Source organism: Anser anser, assembly GCF_964211835.1.
Source record: "Anser anser genome assembly, chromosome: 7".
Lineage (NCBI taxonomy): Eukaryota > Metazoa > Chordata > Aves > Anseriformes > Anatidae > Anser > Anser anser.
The window spans coordinates 32,839,418-32,865,005 of NC_139727.1; the positions used below are offsets into that span (position 1 = coordinate 32,839,418).

At 40.7% G+C, this 25,588-nt stretch overlaps 1 protein-coding gene across 4 annotated transcripts in view; it reads right to left on the reverse strand.

The window, feature by feature from the left end:
• The window catches only part of CCDC186 (coiled-coil domain containing 186), a 33,165-nt gene that overhangs the window by 7,087 nt on the left and 490 nt on the right, over positions 1–25,588 (reverse strand). The window contains exons 1-13 of one of the 4 annotated variants that reach the window (XM_083843139.1): positions 16,942–22,468; positions 16,327–16,377; positions 13,513–14,208; positions 10,995–11,121; positions 8,940–9,068; positions 8,004–8,216; positions 6,646–6,765; positions 6,017–6,121; positions 5,563–5,661; positions 4,683–4,769; positions 3,775–3,917; positions 1,545–1,800; positions 749–938 (exon numbers count right to left, since the gene is read on the reverse strand). In XM_083843139.1, the coding sequence (XP_083699265.1) occupies positions 749–938; positions 1,545–1,800; positions 3,775–3,917; positions 4,683–4,769; positions 5,563–5,661; positions 6,017–6,121; positions 6,646–6,765; positions 8,004–8,216; positions 8,940–9,068; positions 10,995–11,121; positions 13,513–14,204 (2,161 nt within the window). In that variant the 5' untranslated portion in view covers positions 14,205–14,208; positions 16,327–16,377; positions 16,942–22,468. Of the gene's footprint in view, positions 1–748; positions 939–1,544; positions 1,801–3,774; positions 3,918–4,682; positions 4,770–5,562; positions 5,662–6,016; positions 6,122–6,645; positions 6,766–8,003; positions 8,217–8,939; positions 9,069–10,994; positions 11,122–13,512; positions 14,209–14,336; positions 16,272–16,326; positions 16,378–16,941; positions 22,469–25,588 lie in introns of those variants that run through there. The other 3 variants (XM_083843138.1, XM_083843140.1, XM_083843141.1) reach the window with 3 other exon arrangements.

Below are 25,588 nucleotides of genomic sequence, written 5' to 3' on the forward strand. Positions count from 1 at the left end.
CGCTGAATGACAGAGCGGCAGCTCTGTTCTGGGATCTCATGACTGTCACTACTGGGAGCTGAGAGTAGTACTCGAGCCAGAAGCACCACTCATTCAGTAGGGATGAAAAGGGAAAATGCGCAGCTGTTCATATATGTACAAAGAGACAAATAACTTCTCTTGCACTATGGCTGTAAGAGTTTTTCTTTCAAATACATTTCAAAGAAGTCTGAATACATTCAAATCTATCTGCATTCAGAACATATGTGCTATCGAGTATTTAATGATTTCTGTTGACAAAATTAATCATCAGTCTCTCAACGTCCATCCATCTTTAATAACTAAACTGCTCTGTTTAACATACTAAACAGTAACTCTCACCAATAATTCCAGATAAGTCAGGAGCTAGGAAACTTCTGGCAGCTTTTGACTATACTCATACACAGACCAGGATCCGTGCCTACCCACAGTGACATTTAGGCAGTCACGTACAGGATAACAAAGACAAAGCTCTCAAGATAAAACTTTCAGTTTATAACTAAGCCCATTTCAAAAGTTTTATTTAATGACAACTGAGACTAGGGCCTGCTTACTGCCACTGCAGTTTTCTCAAGTCTTAACTTGTTCGCTCATTCTTTTGGGACAGGGAGAGCGAGAAGGGCTACGCTCAAACAGCACGCATACACAGATGGGAGCCTTAGTCTCTATCAGACTCTGTGAAGGGGCTTACAGACTGGGCTGACGTATTATATCTGAAATGAATTTCAACCTAGCTGAAGCTGTTTCGTGAGATCTTTCAGGTTGGCTGCATGCTTGCGCTTCTGGGTAGTCAGTTCATCTTTCAGTTCATCCACGTGGGTCTTCAGCGCTGTTAGCTCTTTCTGCTCTGAAGCCAGCTGAGCCTGTAGCGTCTCAACCTCTAGCTTTCGCTGATCCTCCTCCTTCTGCAGCTTGGTGGCCTGAAATTATAGTTTGACCGTAAGTCATATACCAAAAGAATTCCTGCCTAACCACACTGTACACTCAATAGTTCTATCTCTGTACTTTGCTTTCCACATGAGAGTCTCTTGCATTTTACATTTGTTAAGCTAAAAACTAGCATTGCAAATAAATGCACAGCACAGCGCGATGCTGCAGTAAGATTTCTGAACTCTAAAACATCTATACGATGCAGTACAGGCACATTAACTTTGTTTTTTGTTTTTTTTTTTTTTTTTTTTTTTTTACAGAAATCATTAAAAATTGTTTATCTTATATTTATCAAGATTACCTAAGAAACAGTTAACAGTAATACAATTCACAGGTTACAATCTTTTGGTTGTTTCAATGTCAGTTGCATAGAGCGCAACTCTGTCCTGCAAGACAGAAAGAACAATGCAAGGACACCCCCATCCCATTTCAGCGCCACGTGCCTTGGGATTTCTGTCTTCTTAAAAAGAGGAGGTGTTCATTCTACCAGACTGGCAAACTCAACAAGTTGCAGTCAGGTGAGGAAAAACACGTGGCGGAATTCATGGTCCCCAAACATCTCAGTAATGCATGAACAAGCTGCATGCTGTACTCACCAGATCATCTTTAGCCTGTCGAACACATTCCACCTGATTCTGCAGCTCTCTTTCGCTGTAAGAAAGCTTATCCAACTGGCTCTGTAAGGAATTGTTTTCAGACTGAAGCTGTGCATTCTTACTGGTTAATTTTTCAGTGAATATCAATAGCTCAGATTCTCTTTTCCGACTACCTTCAATGTCCTTCTGGAGATCAGCAATAAGAGAATTGAGACCATCTACTTCTTCCTTTAAAGCACTGATATCTTGTTCATCTCTGCCAAAAGAATTGCATATTATTAGGAATAATCTGAGCTTGAAGACATCAGTTATGAAACCCTAGTGAAACAAAAGCATTTAGGTCCAGACCAAGCAATGCCCAGGAACACTTTGTGACCCTCGTGTATCAATGGATTGTTTTAAAAACAAAGGGAGTTTGCAGATTCTATTTCATGACAAGTTGCAATGCTGATAATGACACAGAAATGAAGTGACCACCTGTCTGTACTCAACTTCACGTGCTTCAGTACAGGGTGTCAGAAACAAGACTGTAGATAAGAGGACTGCCTGCAAATCCAATATTCTCGTATTTCCCTTTTCCAAATACGTTGTTTCATTATGACAGGAGCAATTTCTACTTAACAGTCAAGGTCAAACCAAAGTTAAATGTTTAGACTGTCCTGAAAAGAGATCTCCAACTGATCCTTACACTTCTCCAAAAAAGAGATCCTGCAACACAGGAGGTAATCAGTATCCAACTCAAAAGTGTTATCCAGCATCCAACCTAAAATAATATTTCCTGCAAAACCCCATTTATTTTTATCCTTGCTTCAGCGCACAAAGACTAGCTGAACCTCCCCTTTATAATACCTTTTTACATATTTAGAGATGTTTCACCTCAATCTTCTAGATTCCTTCTAGAAGGAAGGAACCTGCTTCCTCAACCCTTTCCTCATAAAGAAAATAGATGAGATTTTGCATGAATTAAGACAAAATTCTTCTCACTTGCTTCCAAGAAAATAAAAGGCAGCAAGTTTATTTACTCTAAACAACAGTAAGAAAAATAGATCAAGATTCCAGAATGTCTGTTTCGGAGAGAACAGGAATTTACTGATCCAAGTTTTCAATCTCTTGTTGAGATTCCACGACTCTGTCAAACATCCTAGGGAGTACTGAAAACACGTCAGTCATTTTAAGACAGAAATAAAAGACTATATGAAAATTGATGCAGTGGGAGTGAGCGTTGTGCAGAGAAGATGTTAAAAAAACACCTCAACCCAAGTTTAATAGGAAAAATGGAGACATATTTAAGGACATCTCAACTACCGAGAGGAAAAGATAACTGGAAAAACACATTTGTAGTCTTCACACTGTGATCACAGAGTTCATTTTAATTCATTTAACAAGATCCCAAGAGAAAAAAAAAACTGTTACTGACTGAAGTCTAAGCTTCAGTTGTCTCTAACAGATCACAGTTTCCCTAGGAAAGCTGAGGAGACAGTGCCAATGCAGCTGACCAGCATACAGCAAATGGAAAACGCTTCATTCTCAAAATCCCGAGCATGTAATCACGGAGGTATTTTTCAATGAGAAATAAGAACTCTTTAGAAGCACAGAAGGGACATATGAGTGGTTCTGTTTATCCAAAAGTTGTCTACCTCCATTGTATTTGTTTAGAATCAGTGAAGTGGATAGCATTTCTGTATTCTAGTTCATATGCACCATACAAAAGCAGAAATATGCTCAGAAAATCCTGAACTGTCCATGAACCCAACTCCTTTCCAAGATTTTATATCCCTCACGTTCTTAAATGAGGAAACTTTGAAGAGCGGAATGAGTACTAATCCACCAGAAATACAAGTGCTCCCAACTATCTGTATATAGCAACTATCAAAGATATAAAAACTTTTCTGTTAAATACTTTAATTCATCCATCACAATTTTGAAGTGATAGATCTTTCAATGAAGCAAACACTGGGTAGGCTTCTACAAGATGTAACTTCTTATAGGGTACACTTAAAAGTGAACACTCTGGTTAGACTTACAAGACTAAATCCACTAGTTTTATTAGAAGCTATTAAGGTCATCTCTATTACTGGGGAGATTGATTCACGTGAGAAACACACACTTAAATTAGGACAAGGATTCTGCACGTTATTGATGTTTTAAAGCTTTTTGTAATTTCAATAAAGAAAAACTTTCCAAATACCAGAAAACCTGTCACATCACTCCTCAAAGTGCATAGCCGTACCTCTGATGTTGATCCTGCAGACGATCTACAGTTTTGACTCTGTCCAGCAAACTCTGAATTTCAGTCTTCTGTCTATTAATGATTTCTTTATACTTGGATAACTCATCTTCTGTTCTTAAGCGCTCATCCTCTAGACACTTCACCTAAATGGGAAAAAATTCAGAAACTATTTATTCTCCCAAGCTTCGGAGATGAATTATTCTGATCAAATGTCTAACGTTTTGTACAAAACATTTTTATTACTTTTTAGTTACTTTAGCTTAGAATGGTAATATCCTGTTTTTCAGACAAAACATAGTCAGAAAAAATAGATAAAATAATACATGCAAAAAATATCAAATTATGCGAGTGTGATTAACATTAGCCTTGTCCAAAGACTCAAACTAATGCAACAGGACTCAAAGACCTCAAAGACATCTTTTTTCCAGTTACAAAGCCAAATCCAGTCATGTCTTCATCCATTTTTCTAAGGCCCTATTGAGATCTGGGTTGAAGAAACAGCAGGCTAATTTATAGACAGTTCAGAAGTTACGGATAGCATAACCTCCTCAACAGACATCAAATGTGTGATGTCTACAAACCTAGCTTCACTGATAGGAAAACTTTACAGATATTTTTCATTTTCCAAAAGTTACTAAACTCAGAAGATCTTTACTAAATATGTTTCTCCTAACTTTTCACTCAAATGAGTTGCATACCATAAAAAAAAACATTGTACTATGGACCAACCGATTCACTAAGAAAGGCTACCCAGAGTTACAGTTATGTGCTCCTTCTGATCTCATGCAAGCCGGTCTCTAATCACAGTATTTATTCAAAGAACGAAAATTACAAACAAAAAATTGAATAGAGTCTTATTCCAAATGCCAATACTATGCATTGTGCTCTCCTACAATCCAACACGTTACCTTTGTCCTCAGTGTTCGAAGTTCATCCATGCCTTCTTTAAATGTTCTCTTCAAGTCTTCCAGTTCTTTAATTTTTGCATGATGCACCTTTTTAAAGAGAAGTTCATTAAGAAATCTAAATCAACACTGGCATTCCCCAGGATATTAAAAAAACTCTAGGCGAATGCAGACCAACACAACAGCTGAGAGGGCTGGGCTTAAAATAAAACAGGTACTTTAAAGGTTTGTTTTGCTTATATATAGATTGGTAAACAGCCACCACAAACAAAAGCAAAAGCCTAGGGAAAAAAAAAAAGCAAAGCCTAGAAGTTTCTTTATTCTTAAAAGAACCAAGGACAAAAATAGGATTGCACATTTCAGTTTTAGTTGTACAAACTGACATCACAACAGCCCCTGGGGAAAGTTCTACGTTCTGACACTTGCTTAACTGGAGATGATATATGCACACGTGAGCAGGTACTCATTAGAGAATCTAGTTTTGGGGATAGCAAATTTCTACAGAGAATGGAAGCTATCCCCTGACTCATAGTTTAGCAAAATACTGGTCAAAGAAAGACAGCCTTGCCTTAGGATTTGTGCTCAAAATTATGGCAACATTCACGTTTATAAATGAAAAGAGCAGTTATGGGAAAAGCATGATACAACGAGGGTAGCTTTGTTTTTAAGAAGTGGGTCCAGGGTAACATCTAAAAACATCCTCCCGTAAGCACAGTTGGAGGCAGACACCTGGAATGGAGTATTAGGCCAAGAAGAAAAATGTTTGGCAAGAACTGTAAGCAGCTTAAAAAAAAAATTTAAAGTTAGAAACTCGTAGCACTCTTAACTACCAGGTTAACTGGTAGCCAGGCAACTGTGCTGCCTCCATACACCAAATATTTACCTCCAGATGATCAGACTTCTCCTGCATTTGTTTTTCTAGTTCTCCTTTAGTTACTCTGAGCTTTGCATCCAATTCATTTGATTTAATTTCTTCTGATTCCTAAAAGAATAGAAGATACAAGGAGAGTTTTAGTTTTACGTCCCTCTTTCCTGTTTTATGAACATCTATACAGCTTTTCACATCACTGAACAACTTTCCCATAGGTATGCATCCAATAATTCTGAAAAGGTGAAGATAGACTTGCACACCAGATGCCAATCAAGACAAACTTCTTCCTTTCTGATTATCAACTTTCCAATCAAAGCAATCAGTGATTGGTCATCTCAACATTGTAGCTCACACAGGATAATTCTTCCCTGCTACAGCTTAAGATAGAAATGGGGGGACTGGGAGAGAGGGGGATGTAAAATCAGATCCTGAACACTAATTCCACCTCCTGACAAGACGTGTTTACCTGATAGGTTTTTATCATTTCTTGACAGTTCTTCCTTATCTGGTCTGTTTCTTCTTTTGCTTGAGTTAATTTTGTTGTTGCATCTTTGAGGCGCTCTTTTGATTCCTACAGAAACAGGAATGAATAATGGATTAAACATACTTACATAACATCATTTAGAAAAAAAACATTTCTTATAACAGAAGTTTCCTACTTCAGTTTGAAAAGATTTAACAACAAAAATGTCCAGTATTTTTTCCCTTCTTACTTCCATTCTGCTACTACTTTATGCAATTTTGTTTGTTCCAAAATCACAAAAAAAGGACTTCTTGGTTATGTGCTGTAGATGACAGATCACATTAAATCTATCACACAAAACCTAAATTAAAAAGACAGTTAAATCTATCATACAAAATCCAAATTAAAAGTTGATGATCAAATTAAACAGAACCCGCTCTGCATTTCCCTCCTCGCATCCTTCCACCATTACCACTTCAGTAACAGTATCTAAAGCACTATTCCAACTTCTGCTGCAGGTGTTCAAATTCAAAACACTTTAAAAATAGATTTTAGTACTATTTAAAGAGAGAACAGTATCACAACTACACTCCTCTGACTGTAGTTTCACGTCATGGTAGCACTTTACTAACCCTGTGCGAATCCATTTCAGTTTTCAATTTGTTCTGAGCCCATTTCACTTTGATAACATGAGAATTGATTTCTTCTTTCAGTTTTTCTATTTCTTTGTTGAGTCGAGTGGCTTCAGCATCCTAAAAAAAATCAAATTTTATTTTAAGGATATAAATCATTCAGCGCTTCTTGCAACACACAGACTAGAGTTCTGGTCTACAATAAGAATCTCCCGAGTAAGCTGCACAGGCCCCTTTTTGTTCTTTTTTTGGCAACAGGATGAGGAAACGCAGGTGCAAAGCAGTAGTTATGTATTACACAAGGCTACAGAGAGAAGTCCTGACGCTGACAGAATGGTAATACCAGCTATAAATGTGCAGCGTGAGCACTGGCAGCAACATATGCAGGTCACACCACCAGCCTGTAAGTCAGCGTCAAGTCAGGACGTTAAGAGAGGCACGCTGCTGGCCCAAACTTCTATACCAGCATCCACAGATACAGCAGCAACCCACACCTCCAAACTGTTTCAGAAATGACAGGTTCAACTGCTCAATACAGGTTTACGGATGCACCGTGTGAGGGCAGTACAGTTCCTGTAAGGCTCTAGTGTAATCATGAGGTGTTAGGAGGTTTTTTAGGAGGTTAAGTTTTGTTTAGCAAACCTGAAGCCACGCTCCCACTTCCTGCTCATGTGAGAAAGAACACTGATTTTTTGCTTCAGAGTCATAATTTTTATCACTTTCAGTTGTATTTTTCTGATTCTTCTTTTGTCAACTGAGCATAGTAAAATTCATCAGAAGAGACCCAAATCAGCATGAACCCTACTCATTTATCAGTTTTGGGGTCTTCCACATGAAATAGTTGCAAAACAGTACAGAAAGACCTGGATAATTTAGGAGCCTGATGGGAATCTTACTGGCTTCTACAACTGAATGGCAATTTACTTATTTATTTGAATCAGGCCTGAAAAATCCGATTGCCATACCACCAATTTTTAGAAGTACAAAAGAGAACAGAGTAAAGACAGAAAAATTATAATAAAGACTGCAATAATTTAGTGCCATTACAGCCTTTTAAAATTTCAAAAAAAGTTAGAAAGTCCCTCAAAAATCCACGGACCTGCAATAAGCCGTCTTTTCTTTTTTATTAAATACAATAAATTAGGGAAATATTAAATGGAACTTGAAAAAGATAACGAGAAGTCAGTTACTTCTTCCCCTTCCCTCAGAGGAAAGGGTTTTTTTCCACAGATATACGTCAAAACAAAATGAAAACATGTTTCTTTCCCCAAGTATAGTAGCAAACAAGCGTTGATAAAAGTTTGTTCTGATAGTGCTTTTAATCATTCACTCAAGTCACGCAGCAATACTCAGAGCACCTTAGTTTCATAGAGCTGGTGTAATCTTCCTTTTTCCTGAGAAAGCTGTTTGATTTTATTAGCATGCTTTTCAATTTCTTTGTTTGCATCTCTCACTCTTCTCTCAAGTATCTCCTTTTCCTTTCGGAGGTCAAGTGACTCCTTTTCTCCTCGGACATATTTCATCACCATTGTTTCCTTTTCATGGCGTGCTTCTTCACATTTCTTATTTGCCTTGAAAAATATTTAAATAGGAAATACAAAGTTGATTCATTCTGGTTTGCTTTTGGAAGACACTACTCCAAAGACATCCAATATAGGAGCATATCAAAGTAGGGCTCAATAGCACCAGTTTTGCAAAGCCTAGCATTAGACCACCACATAAGTATCACAAGAGTCCAATTGATTCACCTGGAATTACTTGTAACAGTAAATGCATCAAAGCAGCTGCAGCTTCACAGCTAAACATCTCATGTGAATTACCCCCCCACAAGTTTATTTCAGAAGGAAAGAGTTGTATTTCATAAGATTTAGTCACAAAATACTTTTGCAAAAACCCAGTACCAATCCTCTGTCTTGCTTGTCCACATGCCAACCTCAGTATCATTTAGTGGCTTGTTTTTCAGATGGGCTTCCCCCCTACCCCAGCATTAATAAATTTTGTTTCATGTAAGAAAATAAAAAGAATCAGAAACTGAGCTTTAGAGTTCACATAGTAGAGAAAATACTTGGCATAATGTATTAGGAAGGAAAAAAAAACCTCAACTCTCAGTAACACAAGACAAAAATAAAAGCTTTGTGCCGTATTTGAGAGAGATATTTCATCTGATAAGTTAGCATAAGTAAGAGCCACTGCCAGCTTTTACCCTGCTTCTGAGCCAAAACCACGTTGCATATTTCCTACAGGAATCAAGTTCATTCATGAGATGTTCTGTAATTAAAGGTTTTCTGTCTTACCTGTTCCATTCGATAGGCCATCTCTTTATGCAACTGTTGAATAGCATTTTTGGCTGCTGCATCTTGGGTTAAAAGTTTGTCTTTACCAGCTTTCACTTCTTTAATAAGCTCTTCTATTCTTGCTTCTAGCTAGAAGACAACATTATGATATAATTATAGGAAAAATAAGACTTTCATCATGTTTTGTACAGGCAGGAACATTTCACACAAATTATATGCCTCAACAGATCTTTACCTGTACTTTACACTTGTCAAGCTGCAACTATCCGTATCAACGCCTAGCTTTGTATTCAAGTACAAGCATGAAAGATGTCAATTTTCATCTTCAGTGACACAACTGCATCAAATGAGGTAGAACAGGAGGCACAGTAGTTTATTACAGAAAAAAAAAGTTAGATTGACAGCAAATGCTGAGATGCTGGCTGCTGACTTTAGTAGCTTCACCTTCTACCCTTTTGCTGCTATCCCTGTGCCACCACCTCCAGCCTGCACTGCGCTGGCAAAGAAGTCACGCGTCCGTGCTGAACTGGACTGGGAATTAATTCAGTGAAAAACAACTCAGCAAATACAAAGGTGGTGCTTAGTCACTGTGCTGGCACGTTTCCTTAGACACCCAGTGAACTAGGTGAGACCTGATCCAGCTGAAGAACAACCACTGACGCTCAGCTGAACACCTCCCCGGGCAGGCTCGCTGAACAGCCGCACAGGCATGGCCAAGAGGAAACAGCACTCGCACAAGGGCGAGCGGTGGCGAGACAAGCTGTGATGCTGCCCTAAGGCTGCTCAAACTGTGCCTTAAGGACAACCCTCTCATTACCAAGAGCCATTTCACCAAGGCCTGCCTTTTTTGTGGGGAAGAAAGGTGTAAAAGAAGAAAGATGCCACTGTCAGTACCTCATTTCTGTGCAACCTAAGCTACAACACAAAGCAAACACAAGCTAAAATACTTGTTGCCACACAGTGAATTTGATCACACCCTCTTCAGTTTTGCAAGTTGAATCATTGCCTAGCACACAAAACCTTTGTTTTTATTTATTTTTAAACGTGCAAGCATGCATAAACATTTTACTTGCAGTTGCGAGTGCTGCCAAACTTTCATTTCCTTGAAAGCTACCGGGACGCATTAATTCAGAAATCATCACATTAAAAACATTCACTTCAACAACGAGAAAACAAAACCCAACAACTCAGGTGTTTCTCACTGCACTGTATCTCACAATTCCAGCTGCTATCCAACTACGAGTATTACACCAAAGCAGCATTTTCTGAAACCACCTCCAAACATCCGTATCAGGGATCTTACTCATGGGACTAGAAACCAACATGTGACTCCCTCACGAATGTTGTAATAGAGCAGCAGTGACACCCGAAGCGATACCTTTCCCTCCTACACTAATGCCAGCCTACACCAACACAAACTCTATGCTCCTCTTTGGCCTGTCATGGTTCTGAACCATTCACTGGCCAAATGTAGCATATAGTAATACCAAAATAACGTGTAAGGCCACAGTTAACATGCTGTAACCTTTACATACGTTCCACATAACCATTAGCACTTACAAGTCCACCTACAGCCATTCACCTCTATTGCCAGATGCAGTAGTTAACAACAGAAGGTAAAGACTACTACAAAAAAAATGAGGCATGATAAAACACTTTCCTAAGATTCCCCTTCTGTCTAAATACAAGAAATAAATCATCCTAAAAGACTGAACTCGCCATTTTGCAAAAAGGCTTACGAGGCCTGTAACATACACAGTCTCCAGCAGGAAGACAAGGTACACACAACGCGCCTATCAAGGCAACTCATCAAGCTGAACTCCCTGAACACCTAAAATGAATTGCTGGATTCAGATCGCTTAGCCAGAGGCACTGAGCACTTTCAGCCAGTTAATACTTCTTGGAATGGAAGAATTGTGAGGATAAATCCAAATACTCAGAATACATGAGCATGGGCACTCCTTCCTTCTCCCCTATGCTACCACATATTCTATTAAACAGGGGCACCACATACAGGTGAGATACTAGCTGCCACTTCTGTTTTGTTGTCTGTACCTGTTTAATGATGTTGAGGTGCTGCTTTTCTGTTTCTGTTCGCTTTTTCAGTTCATCTTTTAAGCTGTCCTTTTCCGAGCAAATGTCCAAAATCAGTTCTTGATGTTTTTTATTTTCTTTAATCAATCTGTAAAGAAAAAGAAACAAAATGTAAGGTACTTCAGTACTGTATTTTTGATTTATTTATTTTGAGATACGTTTCTTCCTTCTTGACTGCAAATCCTATTGCAATTAGAGCCAGAAACACTAATGAACTCCACCAAAGCCTTCGAAAAACAAAAGCATGCTGTGCCTATGAAGCTTAACTCTAAACCAGCCAGCAGCATCTTTCTGATGAGAAAATGCTTGCTTCCAGCATTCTGGGGTTTCTACTGCCCCTGACGATGTGAGATATTTCATGCCTCTATGCCACTCCAGAACTAGCAGCAGGCTCTGTAAAGGTTAACAATTTTAAGGTGCTTTTGTACACAGTAACTTCCAATCACAGAGCTCCCCAGTCAGAGCTCTGAAAACACAGGCAGCGCGTTCATTTCCTGGATTGGCACAAACTCTCACAGCAGCCTTTGAAGTCCACAACCTGCTAAGATATAGGACTTAGCAAATCTGGGTTCCATGTACCTACAACAGCATCCGTAGCCCTTATAAAGTTAAGATGTTTAGCTACAGTTCGTTCCTTTGCAGCTGTTTGAAGCCTGAGTTGAGGCTGACACCTTGACAATACTAGATTTAGCCTGACCTTCTAGCAGTGCAATATGTGAAACTCAGAAGTCATATTGTCAGAGTTGCTGAGTAAACAGTCTCAAATGTACTTAAATGGTTAAAGACATGGTTAACTACACGGTTAGGTAGTGGGTATTTCCAAAAGCACCTAGGCAAGTTAGGCCACCAGCGCATGAATTTGTGTGTGGTATGTATTTACCCGAACAAGATATTTAAATACCCCTTTAGATTCATACTTTCATCTTCAGCTTCCCTCCTTCAAAAAGTATTTTCTAAATAAACAAGACTTCCAAATTACAAGAACTTCAACACCACCAACGAAAGCAAGCTTAGGTTAAAGAACAGTTCAGAAGTCAGGAATATTCCAAGATTACAAATGCTCAAAGGGAGTTGAGATTCACACAGTTGCTGCTCACTTACCTATCGCAGATCTGCTCATAAAAGACAGCTGGACTATTTCCAGAGCAATGTTACAGGAAATTCTTTTGATCATAAACAAAGGGACAAAAATCAGCCCAACCCAGAACACCCTTTGGACTAAACAAAGTATTCCACAGCAGCTTTGCGCTCTCGAGGTGAGTACCCAAAATTCAAAGGGATGCAGCTGGCAAAGAAAGAGACTGAAGATATGTTTATATAAAACAAATCTGTGTGTATATGTAATAAATACATATATCTACATGCACATTTGTCTCTAAGTAATTGGTCCACTGCTGAAAATACTGATCTGCCTTTGAATTTACTGTAAACAAATGTAAAACCCAACTGACTTGTTCACTTACCATTTTCTGGAGTTAGAACCAGCTACACACCGGTCCCTTCAGAGTCTCATTCCTCCTCCACAATTACTAAATGCATAATCATGCATACCCAAGCTTTCCCGTCATCAGCTCACTTTCCTCACGTTTATGTTTTATGCCACGAGGTCAACTGGTGAGGTGCAAGGGAATGCTTTCCCTGCTCTACTTTTTGGGAGCTTCTCCCCCTATTTTTCCCTCCCTTTGATGTCCTCCCGTTCCACACTATCAGAATGCCTCGTAGGAAGGAGAGGGCACTTATTTCCAGCTCTGCAAGCAGGAATAAAATTAAAGTTACACACTACGCTTTGTTAATAAAAAACCTTTTTGAAGAGGTAACAGAACGCTAAAGGCCAAGTGGGGAATCAAAAAAATAAAATAAAAATCAATGAACTGGCTTTCGACAAATATGCTTCATGTAGCAGATAGTAGAACTACTAAGCCCAGTTGAATACAGCAAAGTTTAAGCATTTCAAAAGCCCCCCTGTACCATTTCAAACACAAAGAACAACTCTCAACCAATTAGAACTTTCCGGATTATGACAGAAGACTGAATTCTGATATTGCTTGAAAAAGAAACAAGCAACTTCAAGCTCAAATCAAACACAAATAGTGAGAGTTCGTAATTACAATGGTTCGTTTCTTCAAAGACATACAGGGACAGAACGAATCTTGGACTATTTTTAAATACTGTAAAAGTGATGGTGATATAAGTAATTCTAGACACTGGCAAGCTATTCCACTGAACAGTTGGCCATTCAGTTCCTGCCAAAGCCCACGAGAATTCAGAGATCTAAGCACGCATTTTTATTTAAAAGTACATTCCACACGTAAAAATAATTCCTCACTTACTGACCTTTTTTTAAGGATGTTCTTCATCTGTCCTTAAAACAACTCAGGATGCTATTTGTTTCATACCATAACGTTGTGTTCATGAATACGCATCTGAAACTTTTTAGTACACACCTCCACAGCTGCAATGAGAATACTAAAATACTCACTTTTTTATAGTTTGCTCCTGCTCCAGGTATTTATCTTGCACGCATTTTTCAAACACAGCCAAGGCATGTTCACCTTTCCTCACACCGTTTGGACATTTGTGTTCTTTGGAAAAGTCTGTAGATAAGAGTTCAGACTCTATTTCCTTCAGCAAATCATCCTGTGAGGAAGTCTGATGCATGGTGGAAATAAGCTTCTTTGTGCAGTCTGTGTCGTAAGGGCTTTCTGAGTAGATTTTATCACTAGATTTTTTCACAAAGTCAGATTCCTCCCTTAGCTCCTGCAGTATTTCCATTAACGATTGTTCGTCCTGATTAGTTTTCGGATCTTGTTCAAATTCTTCGCTAGATAAACGCCCTGGCTTCGTGGAGCCCTCGACCCTACTTTCAGAGCAGGTACTGGCACCACAGTCCGCCCCTCCGCTGTCATCACGCGCAGACTGCTGCTCCTGTCTTTCCGCCAGGCCCCCGCGGCTGCTCAGGTCAGTGTCTGACGGATCCTGGTCTGAGGGCGACAACCTCGGTTCCATTTCCAGGACGCCAGCTCCAGCTCCAGCACAAGCGACGTCTGAGCAGTCCTTCGCTCCAGGTGTTTCATCAGCCCTCCTGTTATCTGGGCACCTCGAAGAGGCATTGCCCGACAGGTTGACTGGCTCCGGCGTGCCTTGCGTTGCTGGTACATATTCCTCCATCATTTTCCTTCAGAAATGTAGAAGGATTCGTATTAGACAACATGCTATATTCAAAATCAAAATTAAAAGAGATTAAGAAAGGGGAAAGAAAGTCTACTGGAAAGCACAATTCAAAGGGCAGAAACATTTACATACAGCAGCTATGCAGAGTTTGTTGTTCTTCTAGCCTTTTACGTCAATTCTCCAAGTTTTTCTGAAGGAGGGTGATAAATCAAGGAAAGCAAACACGAAGGAGTGGGACAGTAAATGCCAACACAATCAAAAAAATAGAACTTTTTTAGAATTAATAATTCTATGATTTAAAACCAGAAAAAGTTCAAGTAACCACCTTTGAAAAACATTTCAGATATAACAAAGAAATATCTAAGAATTGTGTGCTTTTTAGCTTTCATTGTCCCACACACGATTTAAAAGCAACAATATGCCTTCACTCACTCATTTTTATAACACAGGGCAACTCCCTTATCCGGCCAGGGAGAAAATACTTCCTTACTGTCACATCCTCACCTATTACCCATACAACGAAACCTATCTGTACCCAGCAACCCAAAAGAAGGGGGCTGGGGGTGAGATTCTCTTCTCCCATCTGCTAGCAAGCAGCAGAAATCTCTTGCTGGATGAGCACAGATGGTCTGAGGCAGATTTGCTCTCCCAAAGTAGCTTGCAGAGCAAACATTTGAGGAGTTGAAAAGCTATGCAAGAAAGCGTTCTTCTAGAAGGACACCGTACTGTGATCCAAATAGCTAGAACATTTATGGAACAGCCTGGATATAAAGTTGGATCTTCTTTTTCAGGACTCCCAGATGGTCAGGTGTCTGGAAAGCCTGCTGGCATTTTTATCAAGCACAAGAAGCTCTTATCGTACCATTTCCATTAGGAGAAATGCATTACAGCAGTCATAACTTTTAGATGTCACCCTGCCCCCCATACTGGATAAATTAGACTATTTATAAACAGAAGTCAATTTTTTCATTTAGGAATTCAGCTTAGCTTTTCCAGCAATTATCTCGAAGGAAGCAGTAACTTTGCCATCTTGCAACATCACGCATGTTTTCACACTTGCTTTCTCATTTGTTTAGCTTTCGCTCACACATTTCACACAACTGGAGCTGTTCAGCTACACGCTCCAGACTCTGCACTTGAACTCAGACCGAGCGGAAGCCCTCTGTGCCACCTGGCTCAACTCCTCCAAAGTCCCTGCCTTATTAACCAACACTTAGTACCACGGCTTACCCCATTAAAACAGAGGGATACACGAACCCCATTATGTCTGTGACTAATTGCTACCACTATGCACTAATAGATAAAAAAATCAGATAAGGAAAAAAAAGAAGTAGCCTCAGCTCAGCTGTTTCTATCAGAGAACACAATCAAAAAAGACCCACCACAAGTACCTGAAAACACTGCCGGGTAATCCACAGGAGGAAAATAGAAAGGGAAACTAAACCTAAGGCTGAGTATGAAAGAGAACATGCTATGGCAACAGTAACAAATGATCCAGTGACAATTCTACCTCTTTAAGTAACAAACAGACCTCTTTTCCTTTTTGGTTTCAAAACAAAAAACTAAACGCCACAGTCTCTAAAACAGTACAAATCAATGGGAACTAGAAAACAAATGGTAACTAAACTACAAATGAGAAAGAGGTGGTGAACGGCAGAGTTCTTACACAACATACAATGTGAAACTTTTACAAGGATTCCCAGTTTACAAGCAAATCTTCTCTGACATGAATAAAATTCCTGATTACCCTTGGCTTCAAGTATTTATGCTTAGGTCAATACCAGAGCCAATGAATCCATCCGCTTAGTTTGTCCAGCCAAAACAACTGCTCTTTTCGTAACTATCTACATTTTGATAGCTCCTAGTAATGAAAGTTCAAGATGTTCTACTGTTAATCTAAAAAAAATAAATGAAACAACCCCCATTTACGATCTAAATTGGCAAGCAAGGAAAATGAATACGGCAGCAAGAAAAAGCATTGAGCTCGACAGTAGCAGAATGCTAGCTTCTACTTAATTAAAAAGCTGTTAAAAATAATGATTGAGACTGGTACATTTAACACAGTCAATAACCATCAGATCTGCAAACAATGCCGTTGTTCAGAGGGAAGGCAGAAATTCACCTCCTACTATCTTGTCACGGGCAGCTTCCAATCCACACACTCAGCAGATGCCTGTTAAAAAAAAAAAAAAAAAGACTGTTAGAATAAAGCTGAGGTGCAACTTTTTCCATAGCGGTTCCTCTAGTTTAAGTCCTTGCCGACACTTTCTCTGGAATGATCAGAGGGAAAATTCTGGCTCAATTTAAGACTTTTCTGAAGCACTTTCTAAAGTGTTATAACCCCCCCCAGCTGTGTAGCTGTTTGATGTTTTGCTGCCTCAAAGCCGCTCATCGCTGCCCAGCTGCTGCGGTTCACTCCCACAAGAAAAAGAAGTGGTAAAAGCAGATAGGGGAGCTTCCACCTAAACCTCAAGGCCGGTCAGCAAACTGGATGGTATTTCTCCTCACATGAGAGCAACAGAAAAATAAAGCGCAGTTAGACTGTACTTTGGAAAGAATACTGATTTTTAACCTTGTCGTGTTACTTCCTCCTGTAAGTAAGACTCTGAATTAATATTAGAGACTAATAATAGAGATTAATCTATTTGGAAGCAGAAGTAAAGTTATTTGCATAATTCAAGCAGTTACAGAGCAATAAAATGCCATCGAGTCCTTATCCATAATATCATGTACTTACTATCAGCCATGACGTGTAGGTTTTGTATCAAACGCATGGGGAGTTTGAAGTGACTGTACAAATCTGGTAAAGCTTAAGAGTAAATTCTGAGGATTCAGTGTTCCCTGCAGACTTGCTCTGCATCTCAGTGGTGCCCAGAATGGAATTTCCTACATTAAGAATGTTCCCAGCCCAATTCCAATATATTCAATTCTACATCTGTCTGCCCAAATCGATCCAAACCTGTTCCTGCCCTGAACAGATGTTTTCTTTCCTCCTGCTGCCACCGCACAGTACTAGTTTCCACATTCCTATTACTATTTTTAAAATAGAAATAAGATCTTATGCTAGGATCAGAATTTTATCTTCAGAAATATCCAGCCAAAGAAATCATGCGGGGTAGCTGTCAATGCAAATTCACCTTGATATTCAAACGTATCTCTTGCATATCCAAAGTTTGTCACGTCTACCCCAGGCAACTAAATAGAGCAGAGACCTCGTTTGTAAGGCCAGAGACAGAAAACTGCAGTAACAATAGCAAAGAAAAGGCTCCTGCTTGGTAAGCAAAACTGTGTGCGTAGCTTAAAGAGATCAACGCTGCCAGCCTAGCCCCAGCTGGTTGAAACGAAATATGATAATATTCGCTTCTTTCACATCAAGCGTACAAATACAGCAGGTCCCAAACACGCCTGATACACACTTGACAGCAGCTCGATGTTTTTCCAGGTTCCATCTACGCCTTCTATCACCCTACCTACCCTAAATGACTCTTCCAAAGGTCAGGGAAATAACGAAGTTGTGGTACCACTTCCTTACACACCAGCCCTACCACCAGAGCAAGTCTGCACACAGCGGGGCAGGAGAAAGCAAAGTGCTGCCAGGGGAGCACCGGCGTCCTCCTGCGTCCCCCTACACCCGCAGACGGTCACTCGGCCCCAAAACCCACCTGAGGCTTCTCCAGCCCTTCCGCACGGGACCCGGCTCACGCAGCAGCCTACCTGCAGCAGCAGTGCGTGCTGAGACGCCCAGGGTAGGAACTGTCAGGTGAGCACAGGGAGGGTAGCTCAGCCCCAGCGTGCCTGCCTCGCACCCCCAGCGCCCCCAGGTACCTTGTGAGACTGCCGGGCACTGGCACGGTGCGGGGAAGGCTTCCTGCAGCCAGGCTGTAAGGCTGCTGCTGCTCTGGCAGGGCCACAGTTTGCAGCCTTCTCCTACTGCTGTAACTTAAATGTGCTTGTCTGACAAATTGCTGCTGCAAAACTGCCGGGAATCAAACTCCGGAAGATTTTGAGGGCCTGCAGGTACAGTGAATGGCCAGCACAACTTTTTAAGGGAGTGTCTCACAGACATACACGTGAAAGAAAGCAAAGACTCAGGAAACCAGCAGTGTTTTTTTCATTCACTGCCTTTGGACCAGAACAGAAGCATCCTCTCTAACTGCTAATCAAACGGCAGAAACACGAACAGAGGTGACAGTCACTCGAGCTCTTCGGCTCAGCACCTGATACAAGACAGGTATTGATCCGGGGGGAACATCAAAAACCTTGCTACATGATCCTGTAAAATACAAAAAAAAAAATAAAATACTCCTTGTAGCTACCTTCAGCAGCAAGCACCCTAACATGATGTTAAGCCCTGGCCTCGGGGGCTATCTGTAGGTAAGAGGTAAGAGCACACAGAAACGCTTGCAGAATTAATGCATGTAAAAAGGTAAAACTTGCAAAGGAAAAAATGTATAGGTTGCTGGAATTTATTTGGATTACATCCATTTACGTTCTATTGTCTGCAAGTAGCCTATCTCAAGGTTTAAAGTGACTTAAAAATTAAGTCAAATAATGTTTACTATTTAGCTACCGTAACAGTACAGACCTGACCTGTGAAGTACCAGCCAGTAAGATCAAGGTCTTAACTCGTCCTATGAAATCCACCTGCTAAGTGGACAAGTCAAGCAACTCTTCCTCACGCAAGATTTGCTCTCATTCTCTCACGACGAGTAAATACCACGCTACAGCACGTTCGTTGGATTTCTGGAATAAAAAAAGTCTAATTATGGTACTATACCCTTGCTGTGACAATGTGTTAGGATAGTAAGGTTCCCGTTTATTATGGTATTTTTACAGGGAAATGAAAATAGAATTACCAGAAAAGCCAGTGATATCATCTCTGAACAGTAATTTGACTGTTTATTAATGCAAGACTTACTAGTCCACATTAAATAACTATTTAAGAAAGCAGTGATCAGACATTAATATTTAGTTCCTGGACTACAACCATAGCAGTTACCTGCAGCGATAGGAAGCCAATTAGCAGTTAGAAGACACATCACCTCTTTTAAGATCTCTTCCAACTCAAATGCTGATTTTAATACTGCTATACGTTCTGAAGAATTGAGAATTAATTTTCATATGCAGTAACAAAAATAAATTTAATAACTCTTGTTTTAGGATCACTCTTCCAAATACACTAAGAGATGACAATAAACGCCCGGGTGTCAGAACACAAGCCAGCAATGGATAGCTTCTGCAGGTACAGCTCGAGATACAGGATTCCAAATAAAAGTATTTCAAACAATACCTACACTGAACCACCAGACTAACTCCTCTATTCACCTTCACTAGAAGAACTCTGAAAATTTAAGAAGTTTTCTGTATTAGCAGAGAGCTAAGACCTACCACATTCATCTCAAACTTGCAGCTTTTCTCCCTCCTGCTCTCTGCTTTTCTTTTGCCTTTCTGCCTACTGCCAATGCAAAAGTGAAAGAAGATGCAGCAATACAGGTGGAAGGCAGAGGGAGGAAAACCAGCAGCAGTCCTTCATTCCCATACGTGCTTTAACAATAAATTCTCACTTCAGAGGCCAGTCACTGAGCACAAAAAAGAGCAGTTTCTCCAACACTCAATCCTCCCTTTTCCTCTGCTGAAAAGACCATACACCCTACTTTTTAAGATGTTCTTGACACATTCAGCCGTCTACCAGGTTATCCACTGTACTACTCAGAAATCTTCAGCCCCGTTCCAACACTGCTAATTTCCAGCCACCAGAAGTTAATTCATGATGAAAGCAATTCCCTGTGTGCTTCCCACTGCCTGCACAGCTCTCAGCAGGACCACAACCCTCCCCTATCCTGTTATTAGGGGCATGCCTTCAGAATCTGGTACATTTTAATTCAATATCATGCCATTTCAAACCGCCTGCCTTTTCAATCTTACGGAACACAAACATGATCCTTTTAAATCCTGGACTACAAAGACTTCCTAAGCAGATGCACCGTTAATGCCAGCATTCAATTTCACGAAGCCGAGTTTGAACCATGCCTCACGTACGCTGTAAACAGCGGAGAAGAACAAAGAGGCTTCAGGCAATTTCAAAACACATCTAACGACTCATTAAATGACAGAAGTATAGGAAGCATTTTCTGAAGCTTGACTGTTGAGAAAAAAATCACTGACAGTATGGGAAAAAAAGAAAATGCGCATCTTGTCACCAAGTAACTATCACATTTGGGCTTTTACCAAAACAGAGTAAAGAGTGACAGAAGCATGGCACTGCCAGGACATGGGCTGGCTGTTCAGGTCAGTCCCAGGAGACAAAAATCACTGCTGTAACAGAAAAAGAATATATTTAAGCTGCTGAGCTTAGCTATGCAGTAGAAAAGCAGGACAAGGATGGAAAGAAAGGGACTAATGCTTCAGGAGTGTGTGCATAACAACAAAGACTTGCTCAAACCAGAGTGGATTTTGAGAAGCAGTAAAGGGTATTGAGATACGTGCCTCGGAGTGAAAGAGGAGTAAACGTTCGGTTAGCAAGAAGCTAACACCATAAATGCAGTTCACTGAACACCAGACATAGTCAGCATTAAACAACGTAGTGGTCAGCTGCAGCCACTTATGTCAGTTCCTTCCGACAATGAAGGGTTTGCATCAGCTTTGCATAGATGTTCTCCCCTCATAGCTGTGCTACAAGACCTTGGAGCAGAGCAAAGAGAGCACCAACTCCTTTCCACCAAGGAGGCAGGGATGCAAGCCACAAACCCAGGGAACCACAGCTCTCACATCAGCAGCTAACACCACATGTGCTCTTCGCCTCTGGAAATGTGAAAAGCATCCAGATAGGCTTTATAGAATCCGAGACAAGCTTATTTTTAAAGTACAATGTAACTTACAAAGCCACCCTCTTTCCTCTTTCTTATCTGTCACAGCAGAGTACTCAAATTTCCTACAAGCAGTGGACTGAAGTCTAATGACTAAAGCTGCAGCAGCGGCACGATGCGTTTCAGAGTGGGCGTGGGACAAGGAAAGAAGTGACGAAGCGCTCCACAGCTCATGGGCAGCTGACACCCCCAGGCAGTAGGGTCCTAAGCACCATGACCAGGCAAACATAAAGAGCTGAAACACCCGGTGACACCAACACAAGCAGCCCACATGCAGAGGTATTCAGATGGTCACGCTGAAACTGCAGCCCGTATCGCAAACTAGCTACGGAAACGCTGCGCACCTCTACACAGTACGTTTAGAGAAAACCCCTACCTACAGGACAGGCCCCTTGGAACTGCTCCAGAGCAGCTCTCTGCACTGGGATTAGAGATCCTTGCCTCCTGATCCGTCCTTAAACTCTGTTCTGGACCAAGAGCTTACAAAATAGCTGCTGTTATTATCCATCTTGCTTTTCAAGATGGCACCATCCCAAAGTAACACCCATTGGAGACTCAACAGAAAATCTAAGTAAACAGCTTTAAGCAGCAGTCTCTTCAAATGCCCTGCAATTCTCACTAGCCTTCCACCTCAGGTCTAGCTTCTACACTCATCGTAAACTAAAGAGAAACTTCATTTAGCTCACAGAACCAGAGAATGGCTAGCATTGGACAGGACCTTAAACACAATCCAGTTCCAACCCCTCGCCATGGGCAGGGACACCTCCCTATTATTCTATCACAACAGAATAATAAGTACTATTTTCTTTACCAGATTACCCTAAAACAAACACATTAAAGTCACCATTAGCAACCAGACAACTCTCAGAATCCCAGAAACTGCTACTTCATTTTAATTTGGGTTTAATTTCCAATCTATTACACTTGGGTAAGAAACGAAGCCGTAGGACAGCTCATGTGCTCTCATACACAGAATGAATCTCCAGGCAGACTGCTAAGGAAATAACCGATGCTGGGGTAGGACAATTTTTTCCCTTCGTATTGTAGCGTTGCTCATTTTAAAAGCTACAATGTAACTCTTCAAGAACTTTTCACATCTTTACTAGACAACAATCATTTAATTTGGGATAATTAGTCAGCACTAAGTGAGTGCCAACCTGTCATCACAAGAACTCGTTAAAAGTTTTACTTGACAGCATGACTAAAAATAAAATGGAAGAAAAATCTTACAGCTTGTGTTAGCAGGCAGCTGAAGTGTAATCCTAATAATACTTTCACCTAGACTAATCTGAACAGACCAAACCTACCTTTGTCCAACAAGTCAACTATGAGGTTATTTTGTTTAATTATTTTCCTAAAGCAAATATCTTCAGCTATTGTCTACTGCTCATCACAGTGACTAGCAAAGCCCACTTCCCTGTTGTTTCCAGTTAGCACCCAGCGTACCTGTACTGGGCATGGCATCTTTCACAAGAGCTCCACCTCAAATCACCTTCCCAGTCTAAACAGTGCATCACCAGGTAACGCTGCAAAAGAGGGAAATTCAACTCCAAGAGATAATTCTGTTTTCAATTGAAAAATATAAGAAAAAGAGGATTCACTGAAATAAATTCTTGTTTACGTGACCAGATCTGAGAAGTATCTCTGCTGTATAGCTGCTATGTAGAGGAACAGATCAAAGATTTCAGCCAAGAACAGCTTCAGAGGACATTTAGTTCCTAACTACTGCCTGCATGCCATACAAAACAGAGAGGGGAAGGCCATGAGGCCTTGTACACTGACGGCCTTCTTGTATTTAGATGGCACATGTAGGAAACAGAAGAAAACCACCCGAGTCCCACCTACACCAGCTCTCCCAACATTAACTCATTTTGACCCTAGACCAAAGACTGGATATAGCTCTATACTAGACAAACGGTAAAGGGCTTACGGAGTATCAGCCAGTGCTGCTGAGAGGGAAGATGTATCGACACGTGGCTCCGTCTGTGTGGAAACGCTGGAGGGCTACAGTGCAGACAGGACACGTACAAGAGGTAAAGCTGGCTGCGTGCTGCGACACCGAGCTCTCCAGCCCAGGCATAACTCGACACAGTTCCCAATTCAGCTCACACAAAGACCTGCATTGATGCAAGCGCTTGGAGAGCAGGGAGTGGAAGTGTGCATATACACAAATACTCTCTAGATTTCCTTGCTTGTATCAGTTTAATACTTAAGCTCATTTTTCCTCTTTTTTTAATCTTACTTTATATACACGCACTGATTGCATAGCCCCATGCTAAGGTGCAAAGCTCATCACCGCTATCAATTCTTTCAACGTGAGTCAAGTACTGTAGAAGACCAGGCTTACTCATACTTTAACTTTGCTTTTCTTTGTTTATGTCACAAGTTAAACAGTTGAGCAACACTGTATGAATTTCTTCACGGCATCACCAGGTTTTCTACCCATGTCTTGCAAGTGGTTAATATCACAATCCCATTAACTCCGCACACAGAGCCAAGTAACGGCACAACTCCAAAATAAAGTTTATCGGTTAAGGTTTAGTAAGTGGGACTGGATTTGTTCCCCATAACACAAGGCATCAGGTACCCTGAGTATTGCTTTTTTTGTCACTCTAGCCCCAGGCTCAGAAGCCCGTGTCTCAGGAAAAACCACATACGAGCAACACGGCCCTTTTACCCTGAGCTTCAAGTGAGACATACGGGATTATGCACAGACCTGCAATCTTCTGTGGGCAAGCTTCTTCAGCACACAACTCCTACTCTTCTAAGTAAGGAAAACTGGTCTCACCTACACTGCTCAGCAACTGCTGCCATACCACCAACAACACCATTACAGTCTTTCAGGATTTTAGCATCATGCATTCAACTCTGCTCAGAACAAGGCTAATACCGGCCAGTTTAGTCACCACTACTGCCTCGTTTGCATTCGCTTTCTGACACTGACATTCTCACCTGTGCAGAGCAGAATGCTTTAAGGGAGGAGAAGAAATCCTCCCTGAATGACTGAGATCACAGCCTGGACAAAGCATATATTCTACGACAGGTCTTCTCCATCGCTAACCGAGTTAGAAGTTTCATCCATTACAAAGCTGTAGTGTCATGGTATTGTGTTAGTTAAGCTACTGGTCTTAGCTTATTTAGTATTGAAGATGCCAGCATATTTGCAATCAAAGGCTATTTTCAAATGTTCTTTCCAGAACATACAACAGGGTTGTGAAACTCCAACCAAGGCGTTTCTGTCTGCCTGACCTCTGTATACTGAAAAACACCATTCATGAGGATGGTAAGGCACTGCTGTTTTCTAACCTGATCTTCCTACAGAGCTTCTCCAGAGCCCCTGAGGGGAAAAAAAACAAACAGGGAAAAAGAGTTGATCTTTTGCAAATCTGAATGAGTCAACTGAGAGCTCTAAAGAAGATGGACTCCTGTTAATTAATAAGAGGTATTATGTAACATTTGCACATTAAAAACATCAGTATTCCATGCCCTTCTTGAAGATAGGATCATTTTCTTCTACAACTCCTCTCTTCTGAGACTGTTTTGCTTCTGATGAGATTTTTTGTTTCAGTTGGAGGCAGCAGGGTCTCAGTCTATAGTCTGAATGTAAGCTATCCGTAAGGACTACTGATTTAACACACTGCCTTTTACCTAATAACAACAGCCTATCCAGAAAAAGACTTGCTTTTTTCCATAACTCTTTAAAAAGCCAGCTTCAGGAAATCCAATATTAGCCTAAGGAAACGATAAGCAACATACCTGTTAATTAGGACCAAAGAAACCACTCTCTCTGTTTCGTTCCTTAGTCCTCTTCTCAACACTGAAATACTGAACTTTGCAATACTAATAAACACCTGTCAACAATACCAAATCAAGTAAGTCTTTTAAAACAATAGAGAATATTGTTTTAAAGCCAAGGCAAAAAAGGATGATTGAAGAATTCCAGAAAAAGACGAGAAGAGCTCAGAGGCAATAAGGTTCAAGTTTACATTTCCCCCCCTCTAAAATGGATGACATTTCAAGTGGACTGCCTTGTCTCTTGATGCCACTTCAGAATTTCAATTTCTTCTGCTTTTAGAGCTTAACCATCCCCTCCTAAAGTCAATGGCAACATAAGCATTCGTCGCAGTCAGTGATTGCATTTCCTTCTCAATATAAAAGAGCAGCTGTTTTCCATGCTGTTTCAACAATTTCCTTAATACAGCAAAACATAGCAGGACACTGGTCACATGTGGATTTTTTAGCACGTTCCGCCTGTCACATTTTAACTTCTGGAAAGTTTACGCGATAAAGCAAACCAACAACAAAGCCAGAGGACCCTATCCCTATCCCTACATACAGGTTTCAGTCCCACAAGAGATCCTCCCCCGGCGTGCACGGTCTCACTGGAAGCACACCCACGCCAGACCCACCTGGGCAGCCGATTTTCCAGGCCAGGAGCCAAACCCCACATACCTACACCACAACCCAACTCGCAGCAGCGCTCCCTGCTCGCCAACCCAGCAGGGGCTTCAGCAAACA